This window comes from Cervus canadensis, chromosome 13 (assembly GCF_019320065.1).
Source record: "Cervus canadensis isolate Bull #8, Minnesota chromosome 13, ASM1932006v1, whole genome shotgun sequence".
Taxonomy (NCBI): Eukaryota; Metazoa; Chordata; class Mammalia; order Artiodactyla; family Cervidae; genus Cervus; species Cervus canadensis.
The window spans coordinates 37576456-37593086 of NC_057398.1; the positions used below are offsets into that span (position 1 = coordinate 37576456).

Sequence of the window (16631 nt, forward strand, 5' to 3'; positions counted from 1 at the left end):
TCCGCGAGGTCCTGGCTTCGCAGCTCTGCCCTCTGCTGCGCTCGGCTCCCGCAGGCGCTCGGCCCGGAGCCCCTCGGCCCCCGCCCCGCCGGTCAGACAGGTAAGGCATGGCCTTGGCCCGCCCCCGGCCCCGCCCTCCCGCCTCACCTAGTTGCGCGCCTGGACAAAGGTGGGCTACCTGGAGCGCTCAGGAGCCAGGCGCGCTGGGGACCGAGGCTGGAAGTGAGGATGCTGCTTTCTTCCCTGTCCTCCCGGCCCTCGGACACGTCGGTCGGTGGGTCCGCCGCCTCCCCTCCTCGACGCGTCTCCCCCCATCTCCTGGCTCTGCTCCTGGGCTCCTCGTCTGCCCACCTTCCTCCGGGCACCGACTTTTCCACGTTCTGACACTGCCTCGCGTGCGCCCTCGCCTCGCTCCCCCGGACTCATCTCTCGCCCACTCTCCTCCTCCGCACTAGCCTTCTCCCTGTGGGATCCGGTCTCTCTTTGTCTCTCTGTCTCTGAGTCTCCGGGTGGTCTCTTGGGCTGAGGCTCCCAGACTGACGTCGTTTGAAGAAGCTCGAAAAACTCCCCGAGCCCCGGGCAGAGCTAGCAGGAGTGTCCTCGGCTTTTAGCGAGGCTACCTACGGGGCTGGAGTGTGTGCAGGGAGGCGGGAGGTGCGCCCCACTCCCCCGCCAGCACTGCGGGGGTCCCGCGCCCTCCCATCCGACCCGGGCCAGTTCCGCGCCCTAGTGATCCCGACGGCGCCGAGCTAGCTCTTCTGGCCCCGGTTCAGGCCCTCTCCCTGCCCACTGCCTGCTTTTCTCCAACCGCGCACCGGGGTCTCAGGAGCCTGAGGGAACCAGGTTTGAGAGGTGAGGCCTCTTGGGTTTCCCGCCAAGTCCTCCCTTGCTCCACTGGATGCTCCCTCGGCCCTCGCCTCGGTCTGCTCTCTCTTGCTCAGAGCACTCTTCCACGCTGCCCACCTCCCAGCCTGGTGGCATGCAAGAAATGCCCTAGCGTTGGTTCAGGACCCCTCCGGAGTCAGGCAGACGGAGGCTGAGGGACAGATCCTGGACAAAGGAAAGTACTTCTCTGAGCCTCAGTGTCCCCTTGATAACTCGGGGATAACAGCACCCACCTACAGAGATGTGTGTGGAAACGGTGAAAAACCGTATTGAATGTCAGCGCAGCATGCACTTGGTGGCCATGGGTAATTCTACAGTCTTTGGGTGGTTGGGGATGAGGCTCCACAGAAAGGGGGAAATGGATCCAAAATTCAAGGCTTAGAGACCCTGAAAAGAAACCTGACTATGGCCCCTCCCCTATCACAATCACCTCCCCCTACACACTCTTCCAGGCACTCTTCTCTCTTTCTCTCCCTCCTCTTCTCTCCTTGTCCTAAAATCGGAGCTTAAAAATCAGAATGAAAAGGGCCTCTGCTTTCAAAGTGAGATCAATGTGGCTGTTGATGTTGCCAACAGCTGGTCATTGATTGGGAGACATACGTGTGTCTCATTGCCAATTCCGAACCTCCATCTTGCACCCATTTCTTTTTGTTTGTTTGTTTTTAAAAAATATGTATTTATTTGGCTGCACCAGGTTGTAGTTGCAGCATGTGGGATTGAGTTCCCTGACGAGGGATGGAACCTAAACCCCCTGCATTGGGAGTGCAGAGTCTTAGCCACTGGACCACCAGGGAAGTCCCTCTATTTCTTTTTCAATGTCGCTCACTCACAAGCCACTTCCTTTCCTCTGGGGGGATTGTCTTTTGGACCCTGAACCTGCTGAGGAATCACTAAAACCCTCTGACCATCTGTGTCATCACAGCAGGTGGCACACAACTCCAGGAGTCAGGCAGTGATGTGGACTTGGTGGCATAAGGCGGTCAACTTTATAACATCTCCTGACTGGCAGCTTCTAGATTCTCCTAGCTGAGTTTTTCAGCTCCAGCCAGGACTGGCAGCCAGAGCCTTTCTCTTTAGAGAGGCAAGAATGGGACTGAGAACACACACACCCACACATATACCATCCAGACTCCTGTTCACCATCCTTCCTGCCACTTTCACTGCCTTCCTCACCATTCAGTCCACCCCTCTCCCCATCCCTAAACCCCTCAATGGCTCCCTGTTTCCCCTAAATTAACAACCTTGCCTGCCTCCCACCACACCCCCATCAGCATCAGAGTTTTCAGCCATGATAGAAGGCTGATCATCTCCATGCCCTGATGGACTCCGAACTCTTCCCTCTATCTGAAATGTCTCCCCTTGCAGGCCAAGGTCAGATGGCCCATCCTGTGGGAAGCCCTCCTGCTCCCCCTTTGCCTCCCTGTCTCTCCTGGGCTGCACTTCCCTGGGCGGGGCGGGTCTTGTTCCACTTATGGTCCCAGTGCCTGAGACACAGCAGGTGCTCTGTCCATATTTGTTCTGATGAATGGAATCCTTGGCTAAGGGGATAGGGATGAAAATTGCAAACCACAGGTTATCCCTGGGTTCCACTGGGTCCTGCTGGCCAGGCCAGGGGAAGAGTGGGCTCTAGAGCAAAGGACCAGAGCTGGGGTGGTTGGAGAGGGAGCAATTCTCCTGGAAAGTCCCTGTGGCACCAGGGCCTCTGCCTGTCTCCAGAAGTTGAGGATGATTTCTGTGCCTGATGGTAACAGAGGAAATAGACTAGACAGGGAAGCAGCTGCCTGAATTCAGCAGACTAGCTTAGCAGCTGTGTGGCCTGCACCTTCACTTGTTTCAGCCAGAAACGTGACAGAACAGAGATTTTGCATCCTGGCCTCCCTGATTCCACATTCTGGGGTGAGCAAAAGCTGGGCATGTTCCTGGGGTGGGGAGGAGTCATTGGGCATCACTCTACTTGCTCCTTCAGGTGAGGTTCCCTTCTCTTGCTGCTCCATGCCCTCTGCTTGTCCAACCCCAGCCCTTCCTCTCAAGGGGGCCAGTGGAGCACATATCTACCCAGGAAAGACCCTGTCCCCATGCCAGGTCCCAGCTTTGGCAGCCACCCCCCCACTACAATACCATGGCCTGGCATTGACTCTCTGAGACCCCCCCTGAGTGGGTATGGGGGGCACAAGTACTAGAATCCAGAGCAGCTGGGATGACATAATTGCAGAACCTCAAGTTTTTAGGAGCCCCCTCTGTGCCAGCCTCTGGGTTAAGGCCCCCATTTTGTCATATCTAAAAGTCACAGCATCGGCACTGGTATTAGTGTCTGAGTAAGCATGAGACATCATGGTCAAAATGTGGCCTTTGAAGTCAGGTGGCCATAAGTTCAAATCCCCACTCTCCCATTCACTCTGCTGTGTAACCTTGAGCAAATCCTTCAAATATTTGTCCCGATGTTGATCCACTGTTACTGTCATTATTACCTGAAAAATATTGTCCACTTCAAGGGGCTAAATTAGATAATACACATAAAACCCTAAGTCTTAAGAACAGTCGATGCCCTGTAAATGATACCCAAACAAACATTGACTTTTCAGATGTGGGACTGAAGCCCAGAAAGGTTAGTTGGCTTGCCCAGGGTCACACAGCTATTAAATGCTGGAGCCAGGATGCACACCCAGACTTGTCTGACTCCAGGTGTCTTTCTACCCCACACTGGCCTCGTCCAGAACTGACAGCAGGCATTTTATCACTTGATGATTAAGTGATGGGTCCAACAAAATTGTCTAGGAACCAAGATAATAACATTTGGGGGATGAGGGCACCAAGAGGATGGCTTAGGAGAGGAGGAGGAGGGGTGGCCAGTACCTGTAATATAGTAGGAGATAGGACTCCACCCACCTTCCCCCCAAAATAATACCCTTACATAGATTTTTTTGAGGTGTGAGGCCTTGGGAGGGTGGGAATTCCCAAGGCTGCGGATGAAAAAAAAAGCAGATGGAGCTGGCCCTGTGGGGAAGCCAAACCTCATTTGCCAAGACAATGGTCCCCTCCAGGCGGGCCTGGGCCTGTGCTGACCCGCCCCACCGAAGCCATCAATCATCCCACCGAGGACTGGGGACGGGGCTACCTGTGTCCACCCCCTGCACATGAAGGCACAGATGCTCGAACACTTCCAGGAACCCACCCCCAAGCCCCACGCCCGCTCTTTCCCCTCCTCACGATAACAGCAGCTACTGTTTCCTGCACCCTTACTGGGTACCACTCACTGTATACCTTTGCCTCCCTTCATTCTCGAAACCTCCAGCATTTTACAGGAGAGGAAACTGAGGCTCAGAGGGGTTAAATGACCTGACCAGGGTCACACAACTCTTTTTGCTCTGTTCGGGGGGCTCTCCCATGGCTCAGATAATGGGTTTGGATTGACATGTGTGTGTTTGAATCAGTAATAATTATATTTGTGCCTTCCTCTGTCACTGGGCCTGCAGCCTCCCTGCCGGATCAGAGTGGGGACCTCTAGATGGCAAGGACTGTGTTTTTACCCACAGATTAGAAGCTCCCTCCAGCAGTTTTCCCCATGTCCTGGGAACATCCGAAGCCAGAGTTGTGGGTCCCCTAGCAGGCTGGGAAATCCCTAAGGGAAGCAGTCAGATCTCCTACATTAGACTGGAGGCTTCCTGGGGCGGAGGCTGCTTTTCTTACTCAAACCAGGGCTCCCTGAGGACAGCAGCTGTGTCTCATCAGTCTTAAGAGTCCGCCAAGGTGAGACCTAGACTTCCCTGTTAACCATGAGAACTCCCCAGGGCAGGGCTTCTGTCCCAGTCAGAGTTTACTGGCAGTTTCCAGAAGCAGGGACAGGTGTTCAGACTGGAGCATCTTCCCTTGTGTGGCACCCAGGCCCTGCACCCAGAGGGGATCAGGAAGTGCTGACTGCCTGATGTCACTCTCCATGGTGCTGCATGGTCAAGAAGCAGAATTCTCTGTGAAGCTGGGTTGCCTGTGCAGGGTGGGTGGGGTCTGGCTGTTCTGAGCCTGGGGAGGGGCTGAGAGGTGTCACTTTAGGGGTGCAGAGCCTCAGAGAGGCAGGGTAGATGGGTAGGGACTAGCTCAGGACTGTCAGGGTCAACCTGCCAACAAGCACCCTCCACCCAGGGCAGCTGTTTCAAATCTCACCCCCCACACCCCCCACTAAGCTCACCTTTGCTACCTTCCCACCCACCTACACTGCCTGAGTTCCTTCCATACCTAGAAATGTCCCCTCTCCCAACCACACAGAAGTTCTAATTTCCTGAATAGTCAAATCTCATGACAGGTTAATAATCCCATTTCACAGACAGGGAAATAATGACTCATGATGAGGTGTGGTGGTGGGAGGGGTTGTGGGAGGGGCTAGAGAGGCAAAATCTGGTCCCAAATTGCCTTAGGACAAGCCCAGCTGGTAAAATTAAGATCCAGCTCCCCCTCCCCCACCCTCATTGAGGACAGAACTATTTTGTTATTATTTATTTACTTGTTTATTTTTGGCTGTGCTGGTTCTTTGTTGCTGCACAAGCTTTTTTCTAGTTGCGGCGAGTGGGAGTTCCTCTCCAGCTGTGTTGTGTGGGCTTTTCATTGCTGTGACTTCTCTTCCTACAGAGCATGAACTCTAGGGCAAGTGGGCTTCAGTAGTTGTGGCTCCCGGCATTAGAGCACAGGCTCAATAGCTGTGACACACAGGCTTAGTTCCCCAAGGCATGTGGGATCTTCCTGGACCAGGGATAGAACCCATGTCTCCTGCATTGGCAGGCAGATTCTTTACCACTGAGCTACCAAGGAAGCCTGATAAAACTATTTTGATTGAACAATTACAACTTCTCACTTTCCAGCTCTGGGGGAATCAGCTCCCCTTAAAGAAGATAGGAATCTGCTCCTAGGGAACCAGGACCTCTAAGACCCCCACCCCCAACTGGAATTCCAGATTTGTGGAGCTGACTGCCAGGTGACCCCACTGTTTTAAGAGCCGAAGGGGGGACCTGGGGATGGCCATCTCCACTGTTCAGTTCCAGCCATTCCAGGAAGTGTATGACTGAGTCATGAGGAGGTGTCAGAGGGGAGAGTCAGGCAGATCAGTTCCAAGTTAGAGTATTCCTTCTAACAAAGTCTGTCCTGAGCACTTTTGAGTTGGGGTTCTGGGCATGCAAACGCTGCCCCTGGGGCTCCCAGGTGTGAGAGTGAGGTGAAAGTTCTTTGTCTGTAAAGGAGCTGATCTCTGTCTGCTCTATGTGTTGTGTAAATGTCCCCTGGAGAGTTTTAAGCTGGAAAACTAGTGATCCGATTTGTCCTTCTGATCACAAAGCTGAAAATGTTTTGGTGATAAGCCGGGGCCAGGGCCAAGGCAGACAGCAGCACCGGAAGTTGTCTGGGTTACCAGAAACATGGCAGGGAACGCAGCCGGAGTTTTGTCTTAAGGCGGCACCCACTTGGAGCCCAGTCTGACCTGAGGCTGCTACTCTGAAGGACAGAATTCAGCCCCTTAGTGTCAGGGTTCCCAGAGGGGAATGGTGAGATGCTCAGAAGGCCACAAAACCCCAGACCCACTTCTCCCATGAGCTGGGAGGGCTCAACACCTGAGCCTAAGAATACTGACTCCCAAACTGCCCCAGAGTAGGGCTGGGTTCTCTAAAGGGAACAAGATCCCCATGGAGATGTTTCTTAGCCTCTCAAGGTTAGAGGTCTCTTCTAGTCCAGGTTTAGCAGAAGCCAGCTACCTTCCAGTTTCTTTTTTTCTTTTCTTTATTTTACTTTATTTAATCTTGGCTGCACTGGGTCTTTGTTGTTGTGTATAAGCTGTCTCTAGTTGCGGCGAGCCGGGGCTACTCTCCAGTAGCAGTGCTCAGGCTTCTCATTGCAGTGGCTTCTCTTGTTGCAGAGCGTGGGCTCTAGGGTGGGCGGGCTTTAGTAGTTGCACCTCGTGGGCTCTCTAGTTGTGGCACACAGGCTTAGTTGCCCTGCGGTGTGTTGGAACTTAGTTCCCCGACCAGGGTCAAACCTGTGTCCCCTGCCTTGGTGGGTGGATTCCTAACTCGACCACCAGGGAAGTCCCAACCTTCCAGTCTCTGATGAGTTAAAGAGGGTTAGAATGTTTCTGTGTGGAGCATCATTTTTTTTTTTCTTTTTTATGGAGCATCATTTTAAGACCCGAGCTGTGGCCAGGGATGTGGCAGGAATTAGAACCCTTCTCTCTCCAGTTCCCTGACCCCCCAGCACTGTGCACCCCTTTCTGAGGAGCCCTTGAAAGATAGGTGTGCCCCAGTCATCCCAGAGACCCCAGGGCTGGTCTCAGGATGCCCACCCTGGCAGCTCGGTGGGTTAGGATCTCACCTGTGCTGGAGGTCAGGCATGATTGGAGAGGTGGCCAGAGCAAGGTAGAGCTCCTCCGAAATCGAGTGAGAGGGAGGGCTGGCCCAGGAGTGGACTTCTTATCATCACACATTATTGTGTTTTGTTTTGCTCTCTCTCTCTTTTTTTTTTTTGGCAAGGAGCTTGTGGGAGCTTAGTCCCTGACCAGGGATTGGATCCATGCTTCTTCCGAAATGAAAGTGCAGAGTCCTAACCACTAGACCGTCAGGGAAGTCCCACATATTGTCTTTGAACACTCACAGATATGTCCTGTGAATTCATGCTACTTTGATACCTGTCCGTGGTCCCTGGGGGCTCACTCCAGAACCAGGAGGATATAAGATGTCATCCCTCCCCACAGGGGGGTTTCAGTTGGATGGACAAACAAATAGAGGATCTTGTCACCATGGATCATAAATTCCCAGGCTCTCTTGGCAGAGGGCCCTGGAGACCATTTAATCTAACTCAATGATCCAGTAGTCTGCTTCCACTATGCTTCCCATCTGTTTTATTTATTTATTTATTTATTGAGCAGTGCCAATCATTTCCCATGAAATCTTATCCATAATCCGAGATGTTCAGTTTCTGAGTCAGGCCCAACTCTTTGTGACCCCACGGACTGCAGCACGCCAGGCCTCCCTGTCCTTCACCATCTCCCAGAGCTTGCTCAAACTCATGTTCACTGAGTCGGTGGTGCCATCCAATCATCTCTTCCCCTGTTGCTCCCTTCTCCTGCCCTCAATCTTTCCCAACATCAGGGTCTTTTCTTGTGAGTTGGCTCTTCACATCAGGTGGCCAAAATATTGGAGCTTCAGCATCAGTCCTTCCAATGAATATTCAGGGTTGATTACCTTTAGGATTGACTGGTTTGATCTCCTTGCAGTCCAAAGGACTCTCAAGAGTCTTTTCTAGCACCACAGTTCAAAAGGATCAATTCTTCTGTGCTCAGCCTTCTTTATGGTCATCCATACATGACTTTTGGAAAACCATAGCTTTGACTATATGGACTTTTGTCGGCAAAGTGCTGTCACTGCTTTTTAATATGCTGTCTAGTTTTGTCATAGCTTTTCCTTGTCTTTTAATTTCATGGCTACAGTCACCATCCAAAGTGATTTTGGAGCACTAGAAAATAAAGTCTGTCACTGTTTCCATTTTTTTCCCCATCTATTTGCCATGAAGTGATGGGACCAGATGCCATGATCTTAGTTTTGTGAATGTTGAGTTTTAAGTCAGCTTTTTCACTCTCCTCTTTTACCTTCAACAAGAGGCTCTTTAATTTCAGTACTAAGACCAAAAAAGGCATGATTTTAAGAGCAGCGTGGCACCCCACCACCACCACTAATTTCTTCCCCAAATCAAAATTTTTTTCCATCTCATGAAGATACAACTTCAAGCCCTACTTTCACCAGACTCTTCAGCCTCCTTGGAGGGGCTATGCAACCTCTGTTATGCCCAATGTACCATATTGCCTACTTTAAAGTAAATCAGTGACAAAAAAGAAGCTATCCTCAATGGTATAAAAGAAGACAGTGGATGTCAGTCGCATTTGTCAATATGAAGCGGAGCCTCTAACTGGCTTTGGTCGTTGGTGCCCAGAAAATCCTGGAGAGTGTAAATAAGTCATTGCAAATGTCAACAGTTATTTTAAACCGCTCACATTTCATCCCTGGAACACCCTTCACTGACCCAGGAGAAGACCAAGTTATGGTGGGGCTGTGCCCGAGTTAAAATTGGGTAGAGAATGCATTTGAGAGTGGCTGTTGCTTCCCAGGTGATGCTAGGTGGTAAAGAACCTGCCTGCCAATGCAGGGGACATAAGAGACGTGGGTTGGATCCCTGGGTTGGGATGATCCCCTGGAAGAGGCATGGCAACCCACTCCAGTATTCTTGCCTGGAAAATCCCATGGTCAGAGGAGCCTGACAGGCTACAGACCATGGGGTCACAAAGAGGTGGACACGATTGAAGTTTACCTACAGTATGGGCTTCCCTGATAGCCCAGTTGGTAAAGAATCCACCTGCAATGCAGGAGATCCTGATTTGATTCCTGGGTCGGGAAGATGCCCTGGAGAAGGAGTAGGCTACCCACTCCAGTATTCTTGGGCTTCCCTTATGGCTCTGCTGGTAAAGAACCTGCCTGCAATGTGGGAGACCTGGGTTGGGAAGATCCCCTAGAGAAGGTAAAGGGTACCCACTCCAATATTCTGGGCTAGAGAATTCCATGGACTGTATAGCCTATGGAGTCATAAAGAGTCATAAACCACTGAGCGACTTGCAGCTTGCAAAATAGTTTTAAAGCATTTTTTTAAAATTAAGGCTAGAATCAAATGCTTAGAGAATCCCTGAAACATTTCTACCAAATACGGTGGCTCAAATGTGTCACTTTCACACGTGAGAGAGAGATTCAGGGTGAAAGAGTGGGGGTTGATAGCCAAGTTCTCCCAATGGGTGGTTGTCTGACTCACAGTCTGGACTGTCATAATGCCTCAGCTCCATCAGAGCCTCACTGATATCCCTGGCCTGGGATTCCCATCGGACCCTCTTCAGCCAGCCCAGCTCCCACCTCCCACCTTCCACCTGCCCCCCTCTCCCCTCCAACCCATCAAGCATCGGGTGAGCTGATCAGTAAAGGAGGAATTCAGGCCCCGCAGTTGTCTGCCAGGCGGGCAGGCAGGAGCCTCCGCCTAGTCTCCTGGCCCCTAAATGCAAGGCTGTTGTGGGGAGAGGGGGTGGAGGCTCAGGAGTCAAAGCAGGCTCCAGACTCCATTAACTGCCCTCATTTGCATGTGACACTGCCTCCCTGCGGGCTTCTGGATGGAGACCTCGCTGGCAGTTTAACTCCACACAGTATGGGGACAGGAGGAGGGCTTGAAACAAACCCCTTCCTCCTCTGTCAGGTTCCTCTTCTCAGCTGCCAGAGCCTGGCCCGGCTCCTGGGCTCTGACTGCACTCACAGCAATGGCAGATTACATGGGAGAGGCAAGCGACTCCCGCTGAAGCTCAGTGGATGGGTGAGGGGGTGCAAGGACTGACTGTCCGTGTGCGCTGGGTGCAGAGAAAACCCAGACCCTGAGGTGGGGCTTTGTCACCCACCAGCGGTGGTCACCTTGTGCTTATGGCTCACTCTCCCAGAACCCGGGTTTTCTCCTTTTAAAAGTATGGAGAACAGCCTGCCGTATGCGGGCAGTTGAGAGGATGCAATAAAAAATGGATGAAATAAGCTTGTAAGAACCTGGCTTCCCAGTCGCTCAGGGAATAGCAGCTCCTATGGTGACAATTGCTCTAGCTTAGTTAAGTTTTTAAGGAGCCACTATTAGATCTCTGTTGTGAGAGAGCTGTCTCTGGGTGTGGATGGTCCTCCTGTCCCTCAAGTGCTGCTGAGTGTCCCCAGTCCTAGGGAAACCAGACCCAGGCCCAGAAGAGTAGTCTTTGTGTGCAAACCACAGGCAGAACCATCCAGGGCTGATGGGGACCCTGGGGAGGTGGGGCACCCGCTGCCTCTTCTCTCCTGGCTGCTTGGTGCCTTGGGAGGCAGCCTCCAACTGGCTTCCTGAGCGGCAGAAATGGATCGGAGCCCTCATCGCTGTGGATCCTTGGCACGACTTCTGTAGCAGCCCGCGTTTCCTAAGCGGCTCTTTGCCAGATTGGCATCTTGGCTGCTGCACTGTGCCAAGATTCAAGTACAAATCCTGTGGGCTTGGAAAGAGGACTCCATGCTGTCTTCAGGGCAAAGAGGCTCTGGGATCCCCAGCCCTCAGTCTAGCATGCTCTCTCTCTCTCATTCTCTGTCACACACACACACACACTCAGACACACACACACATACACCCTCCCTGGGAATTTATGTATGATCTTGGGCTCAGGTATCAGTTTGATTCCGTTCTGATCCATAGTTGTTGTTTAGTCTCTTAGCGTGTCCAACTCTTTGTGTCTCCGTAACTCGCCAGGCTCCTCTGTCCATAGGATTTCCCAGGCAGGAATATTGGAGTGGGTTGCCATTTCCTTCTCCAGGGGATCTTCCTGACCTAAGGATCAAACCTGCATCTCCTGCATTGGCAGGTGGGTTCTTTACCACTGAACCACCAGGGAAGCCCAAAGTGCCTATTATTTGCAGAGCCTTGTAAATGTGATAGGAACAGAGGGGAAAAGGGGACAGAACTTCCTGTCTAGTTGGGGGTCTTAAAAAAAAAAAAGCTGATTGGCCGAGCAGAAAATGATCTGGGCAGAGCTGTGTGGGATCCCTGAGGAGGGAACCATATCTCAGTGGGGAACTAGTGAAGGCTTTCTGTCAGAGGGGACATTTGGGAGGAGTCCCAGAGGACGGGAAGGATTTTCATAGAATAGCATCAGCAAAAATAGAGAGAAAAGAAAGATGCAGGATGGCAGTGTTTGAGGCCCAGGGAATAATCTCTATTGGCTGTGATGGGGAGGAAATAGAAGGCAGGGCTGCAAAATTAGGTTGGGGCCATGTTACACAAGATCTTGAGTGCCAGGGTGAGGAGTCTGTGGTTAAATGGGAAGGGAGTAGGGAGCCAGGGACAGTGGTAAGCAAGATCAGAGTAGCTTGGCAGCAGTATGGGCTGTGGCCAGGGGCAGGATGGTACCAATAAAAGTCTGAGGAAGGGGATGGCCTGCATGCTGAAATTCTCCCTTCCCTGCTTCAGGCTGGCCCCATACATGATGTGTGGGGTGCAAAGCAGGCAGGGAACAAAGATGGCACTGAAGTTGGGGTTCCTGGGTACAGTGAACTGACCCATGGTCACCAGCAAGGGCTTGGTATCAGGACTTCATTGGGGGGCAAATGTGGATGGGGTCATGATGCAGGGGGTTGTCTAAGGTTGGGGTGGGGCTGGGCTTCAGCTCCTGGCTCTGCAGGGGAGATGCTGTCCTCTGGGACTAGTGCGAGGGCTGGTGACCGAGCTCGGAGTCATTGATTGGCCTCATGTGTGTCCACAGGGACAGCAAGCTGCCCCTACACGACACGGGACTGCTCACTCTTCCCCCCCTGCCAAGACTCATCCCGTCTCTTGCCTGCACTGTTTGGGTGACTCACCTTGCTCCTCTCTACCCTCAAGATGGAGGGATTCTACTCCCTGCCCAACGTCCCAAAGGTTCCCTGTCGATGGAGGCGCTCTGTGGGTTTCTCCCAGGCTGTCCATGTGATGTCCCCACAAGACAGAAGTGGGGGCTGGGTGGGGGACAGCATCCAAAACAGACTCCACCTCCCTCAGTCACAGGGAGCAGAGGATGCAGTCGGGTAAATGCAGCCTGGCATCTGCCTGGGGCTTGGAAATAGGGTTTGAAGGGTCCCCGGGAGCAGAACAATGCTTGACTGACAAGCCCCTCAAAGGGCCCCTCCTCCTCCCACCTGGCTGCCTCCGGAGTGCAGGCCCGCCTAAGCACCAGCCTCCAGGGCTCTCATTATGGAAAGGCTGGGGGTGAGGCTGGCGGGGCAGAGCCCAGGACGGTGGAGGCCAGGGCCCCACGCCTCCCCGGGGACTAGGACATGCCAGGAGGGAATGAAGGGAAGGAAGGGAGGCCAGTGACCAGGGAAGGAAGGGAGGCCAGTGACCAGGCAAGGTGGGGGAGGGGCTGTTTCTCTCCCTCTGCTTCCCACCCCCATCCCAAGCAGGTCAGCCTACCCTTCCCGCCCGCTTCAAGAGCCCCTCACTTGGGGTTAGCTAAAGGTGAACCTGGGGCGGGATGGCCGTGGCGGAGGCTGCAGGAACTGAGGGGGCTGGAGGGAGAGATGCTGGCTGAGGTCTCCAGGCCACCAACCTTTCTTCAGCCCTGGGCAATTAGAAGGCCACAAATCACAAGGAGACGGTTGTGTGAGCACCTTTGCGAGCCTAATGGAATATGGCAGGGGGCCCGGGGAGGCCGTAAAAATTCAATCAGCCCAGCTAACCTGGTGCCCAACTCGCCTGGGATACAGTGAGGCTGGTGGGGTCGGCGGGGTGGAGGTGGGGGTTGGAGAGGGGAGGGCTGTGGGGAAGGGGAGGGGACATCCCCACTGTCCCCCAGCCACAGTCCTCCTGAGCCTTAGCTCCCAGTTCTTCTGGAACATTTGGGAATTTTGACTCTTCCTCCAGTGCAAAGAGGGAAGCAGTGAGGTCCCATGAGATGCCCCCACTTCCAGTGCAGAAGGACAGGCTGTCCCCAGGGGAGGTCAGAGGTAGTTCACCCCACCCTGCAGGGTCAGAGTCCAGCCTCCAAAGCGCCCCCTGGCCCCTGGCCCCAGGAGGGACAGAGCTGGCCCTGTCAGAACCTGCCTGGAACTTGGAGGAAGAGAGAAGGCAAGGCTGGGCTGTCCAAGAACAGCACGTGGAAGCTCAGGGCACAGGCTTAGCAATGACTAAATGCCACTTACTCCATGTGACTCAGCCTCTCTGGGCCTTAATTTCCACTTCAGAAAATAATAGGCACCACTTCCGAGAGTCGGCGAAAGGACCAAGTGATAGAAACGCACACCAGGCGCGGAACCCGATTCTTTCTTACAGCACGTGCTCAAATGCTTTTATTCCGCTTGTTTGATTTTAGGCTTTGAGTCAAGTCTCTGGGACCAGAGGCCTATTGCTGAGCTTGGAGGGACTCAGCTCATTCCTGGGAACTTAGCCCAAGGCAGAGGTTTGCACAGAAGAAAGGAATCTAGACTGGAACCTGGGTGTTTCTTAAAACGATTGAAACCCAGGGATTCTCAGCTTCGGCACTGTGGTCTTTCTGGGCCGGGACAGTCCTGTGCCTTGTAGGGTGTTTAGCAGCATCCCTGGCCTCCACCCAGTAAAGTTGGTAGTGCTGCCTAGTTTGGGCCACCTAAAATGTTTCCAGATGTTGCCAAATGTCCCCCGGGTTGGGGGAGGATCAAAGTCCCCCTCCATCCCTGTTGAAAAAGACTGGGCTATAACAGTGTGAGTTAGGGAGGGACGTCCCTGGTGGTCCAGTAGATAAGACTGCACGCTTCCATTGCAGGGGGCATGGGTTCGATCCCTGGTTGGGAAACTAAGATCCCGCATGCCTTGCGGCATGGCTAACAGATAAATAAATAAAAATAAATATAACTAAGCAACTTATAAAGAAGAGTGTGAATGAGAGGACTGTGGGTGTGGAGGAGGAGGGCTGCAGAGATGCCCCCTCATGGTCCTACTTTTCTTGCAGGAAGAAGCCCTCGGCTGGGCCCACCACCCACCCTGCCCCCATGCTGCTCCTCGCCCTCCTCCTGCTCCTGGAGCTGAGCCTGGCAGGCTCCCTGGGACCCGGAAGCTCTGCTCAGAACCTCCCGGAGAATCATATCGACCTCTCGGGACCGGCACTGTGGACGCCTCAGGCCAGCCACCACCGTCGGCGGGGCCTGGGCAAGAAGGAGCGGGGCCCAGGCACACCTGGCTGGACCCAGGATGGGGCTGTGGTCACTGCCACCAAGCAGGCCTCCAGGATCCCAGGGGCAGAGGGACTGCTGCGTGGGCCAAGTCCTGCAGGCCTGCTGCAGGACAAAGGTCTGCTCCGGGGGCTGACTCGGCCCTACCCCGAGAAGGAGAGCCGGGCTCCAGGGTCAGAGAGGGTGAAGAAACGAGGCAGGGAGCACAAGAGACGGAAGGAGAGGTTGAGGCTGCACAGAGGTTAGCAGGAGGTCTGCGAGGGGGTGGGGCCCTACAATGGGGGGAGGGGGGCAGTGAGGGAAGTGGATCAGACCCAAATGACCAAGGGGTCGGACTTCAGGGGTGGACATGGAGGCTGGGGGTGGAGTCAATGGCAAGAGCTTCCTGGGAGAACAAATTGGATGCCCCAAAGAGGGCAGGTAGTGGACCCTCAGAGGAAGAGAGGGGTCTCACTAGATTCAGAAGGATCTGGTAAGAAGAGGTGCTGGGAAAGGCTGGGGTTGGGGTGGAGCAGGGGAGGAAGAGAAGGGTATGTGGCCATAGGAGCTTAGTCTTATCCATAGATCATCCTCCTGATTCAGGAAGTTCTACGTTGTGTCTGACCTAAATCCGTCCTATTGTAAGTCCTGAACAGAGATGGAACAATTTGGCACATCACTCCAAGCACATCACTTAATCAGTGCTGAAACACAGAGCAGAGGCCAAGAGCTTAGGCTCTGAAGCCAGATCTGCCCCAATTCAGATTCTGGCTCCACGACTTCCTGGCAAGTCACCTTTCTGTGCCTTGGTTTCTGCAAAGTGAGGGCATAGCCCCCTCTATCCTCACGGTAGATTCAGAGAAATCTTGCTATCTGGAGTACCTAGAACAATGCTTGTCATTTGGCAGGGGCAGCAGCAGTGGTTGTTTCTATTCAATAGTTAATTCTCAACTTTCTCTCGATGCTGAGTCCATCCATGTCCTCTGACCTGGACATGGCTGACCCAAGGAGAGCGGTCACGTCCTTATTTCTCCTGCCTCTGCCCTGTTCGTTGATGGAGTTTCCTCCCCATCCTTCTTTGTTGTTTTTTCAGTTGCTCAGTCATGTCCGACTCTTTGTGACCCCATGGACTGCAGCATGCCAGGCTTCCCTGTCCTTCACTATCTTCCAGAGCTTGCTCAAATGCATGTCCATTGAGCTAGTGATGCCATCCAACCATCTCATCCTCTGTTATTCCCTTCTCCTCTTGCCCTAAATTTTTCCCAGTATCAGGGTCTTTTCCAATGAGTCAGCTCTTTGCATCAGATGGCCAAAATATTGGAGCTTCAGCTTCAGCATCAGTATTCCAATGAATATTCAGGGTTGATTTCCTTTAGGATTGACTGGTTTGATCTCCTTGCTGTTCAAGAGATTCTCAAGAGTCCAACCTCCTTACCTTCCTTCACGTTCCCTTCATGTTCCCAAATCTGCTGTGAGCTCCAGACTCTCCAGAACAAACATGTTCCAGCAGCTCCAACCAGCTGACCCCTCTCCAATCTCCCCTGGCCAGAGCCCAGGCAGGCAGCCTTGGCTTCAAGTCTCTTCATGTGACAAGACTGCCTCTAGGGGCGGGCCAAGTGCCACAGGCATGGATGGGAGTGGGGTTCTGCAGGAAGTGGGTGATGGAGCCTCAGCCTCCTTTTCTCCTGCAAACAACTGAGGCTTGTTACCCTGCCAGGCCCACTGAAACCCCTCAGGTGGGCCGAACACAGTCAGAAGAGGGGGGCCCAGCTTAGATTCTCAGCCTCCCTCCCCTGGGGATCATGTGTCAGCTTGGTGTGAGGGTGGTAACATCCTTGATGCCAAACTGGAAGGCGTACACCCTACATGGACTCAGCCCAGCCCAGCTCCAGTCCCGGCTCCAGTGGACCAACGGGGCCCTCCCACAAGAGTGAGTGAGGAGGGGACAGTGGCCATCTGGAGCTCAGGCTGGATTCATCTCAGGACGGTGGGGTGGCCCCAGTGGACCCAACCAACCTTAAAGTCAGTTCT

General features: G+C 53.4%; 1 protein-coding gene across 1 annotated transcript in view; it reads left to right on the top strand.

The window, feature by feature from the left end:
- DRAXIN (dorsal inhibitory axon guidance protein) overlaps positions 1-16631 on the top strand; it is a 27854-nt gene continuing 11223 nt past the window's right edge. Inside the window, exons 1-2 of the mRNA XM_043486175.1 lie at positions 1-100; positions 14402-14862. Of these exons, the coding sequence (XP_043342110.1) occupies positions 14442-14862 (421 nt within the window). The 5' untranslated portion in view covers positions 1-100; positions 14402-14441. The remainder of the gene's footprint in view (positions 101-14401; positions 14863-16631) is intronic.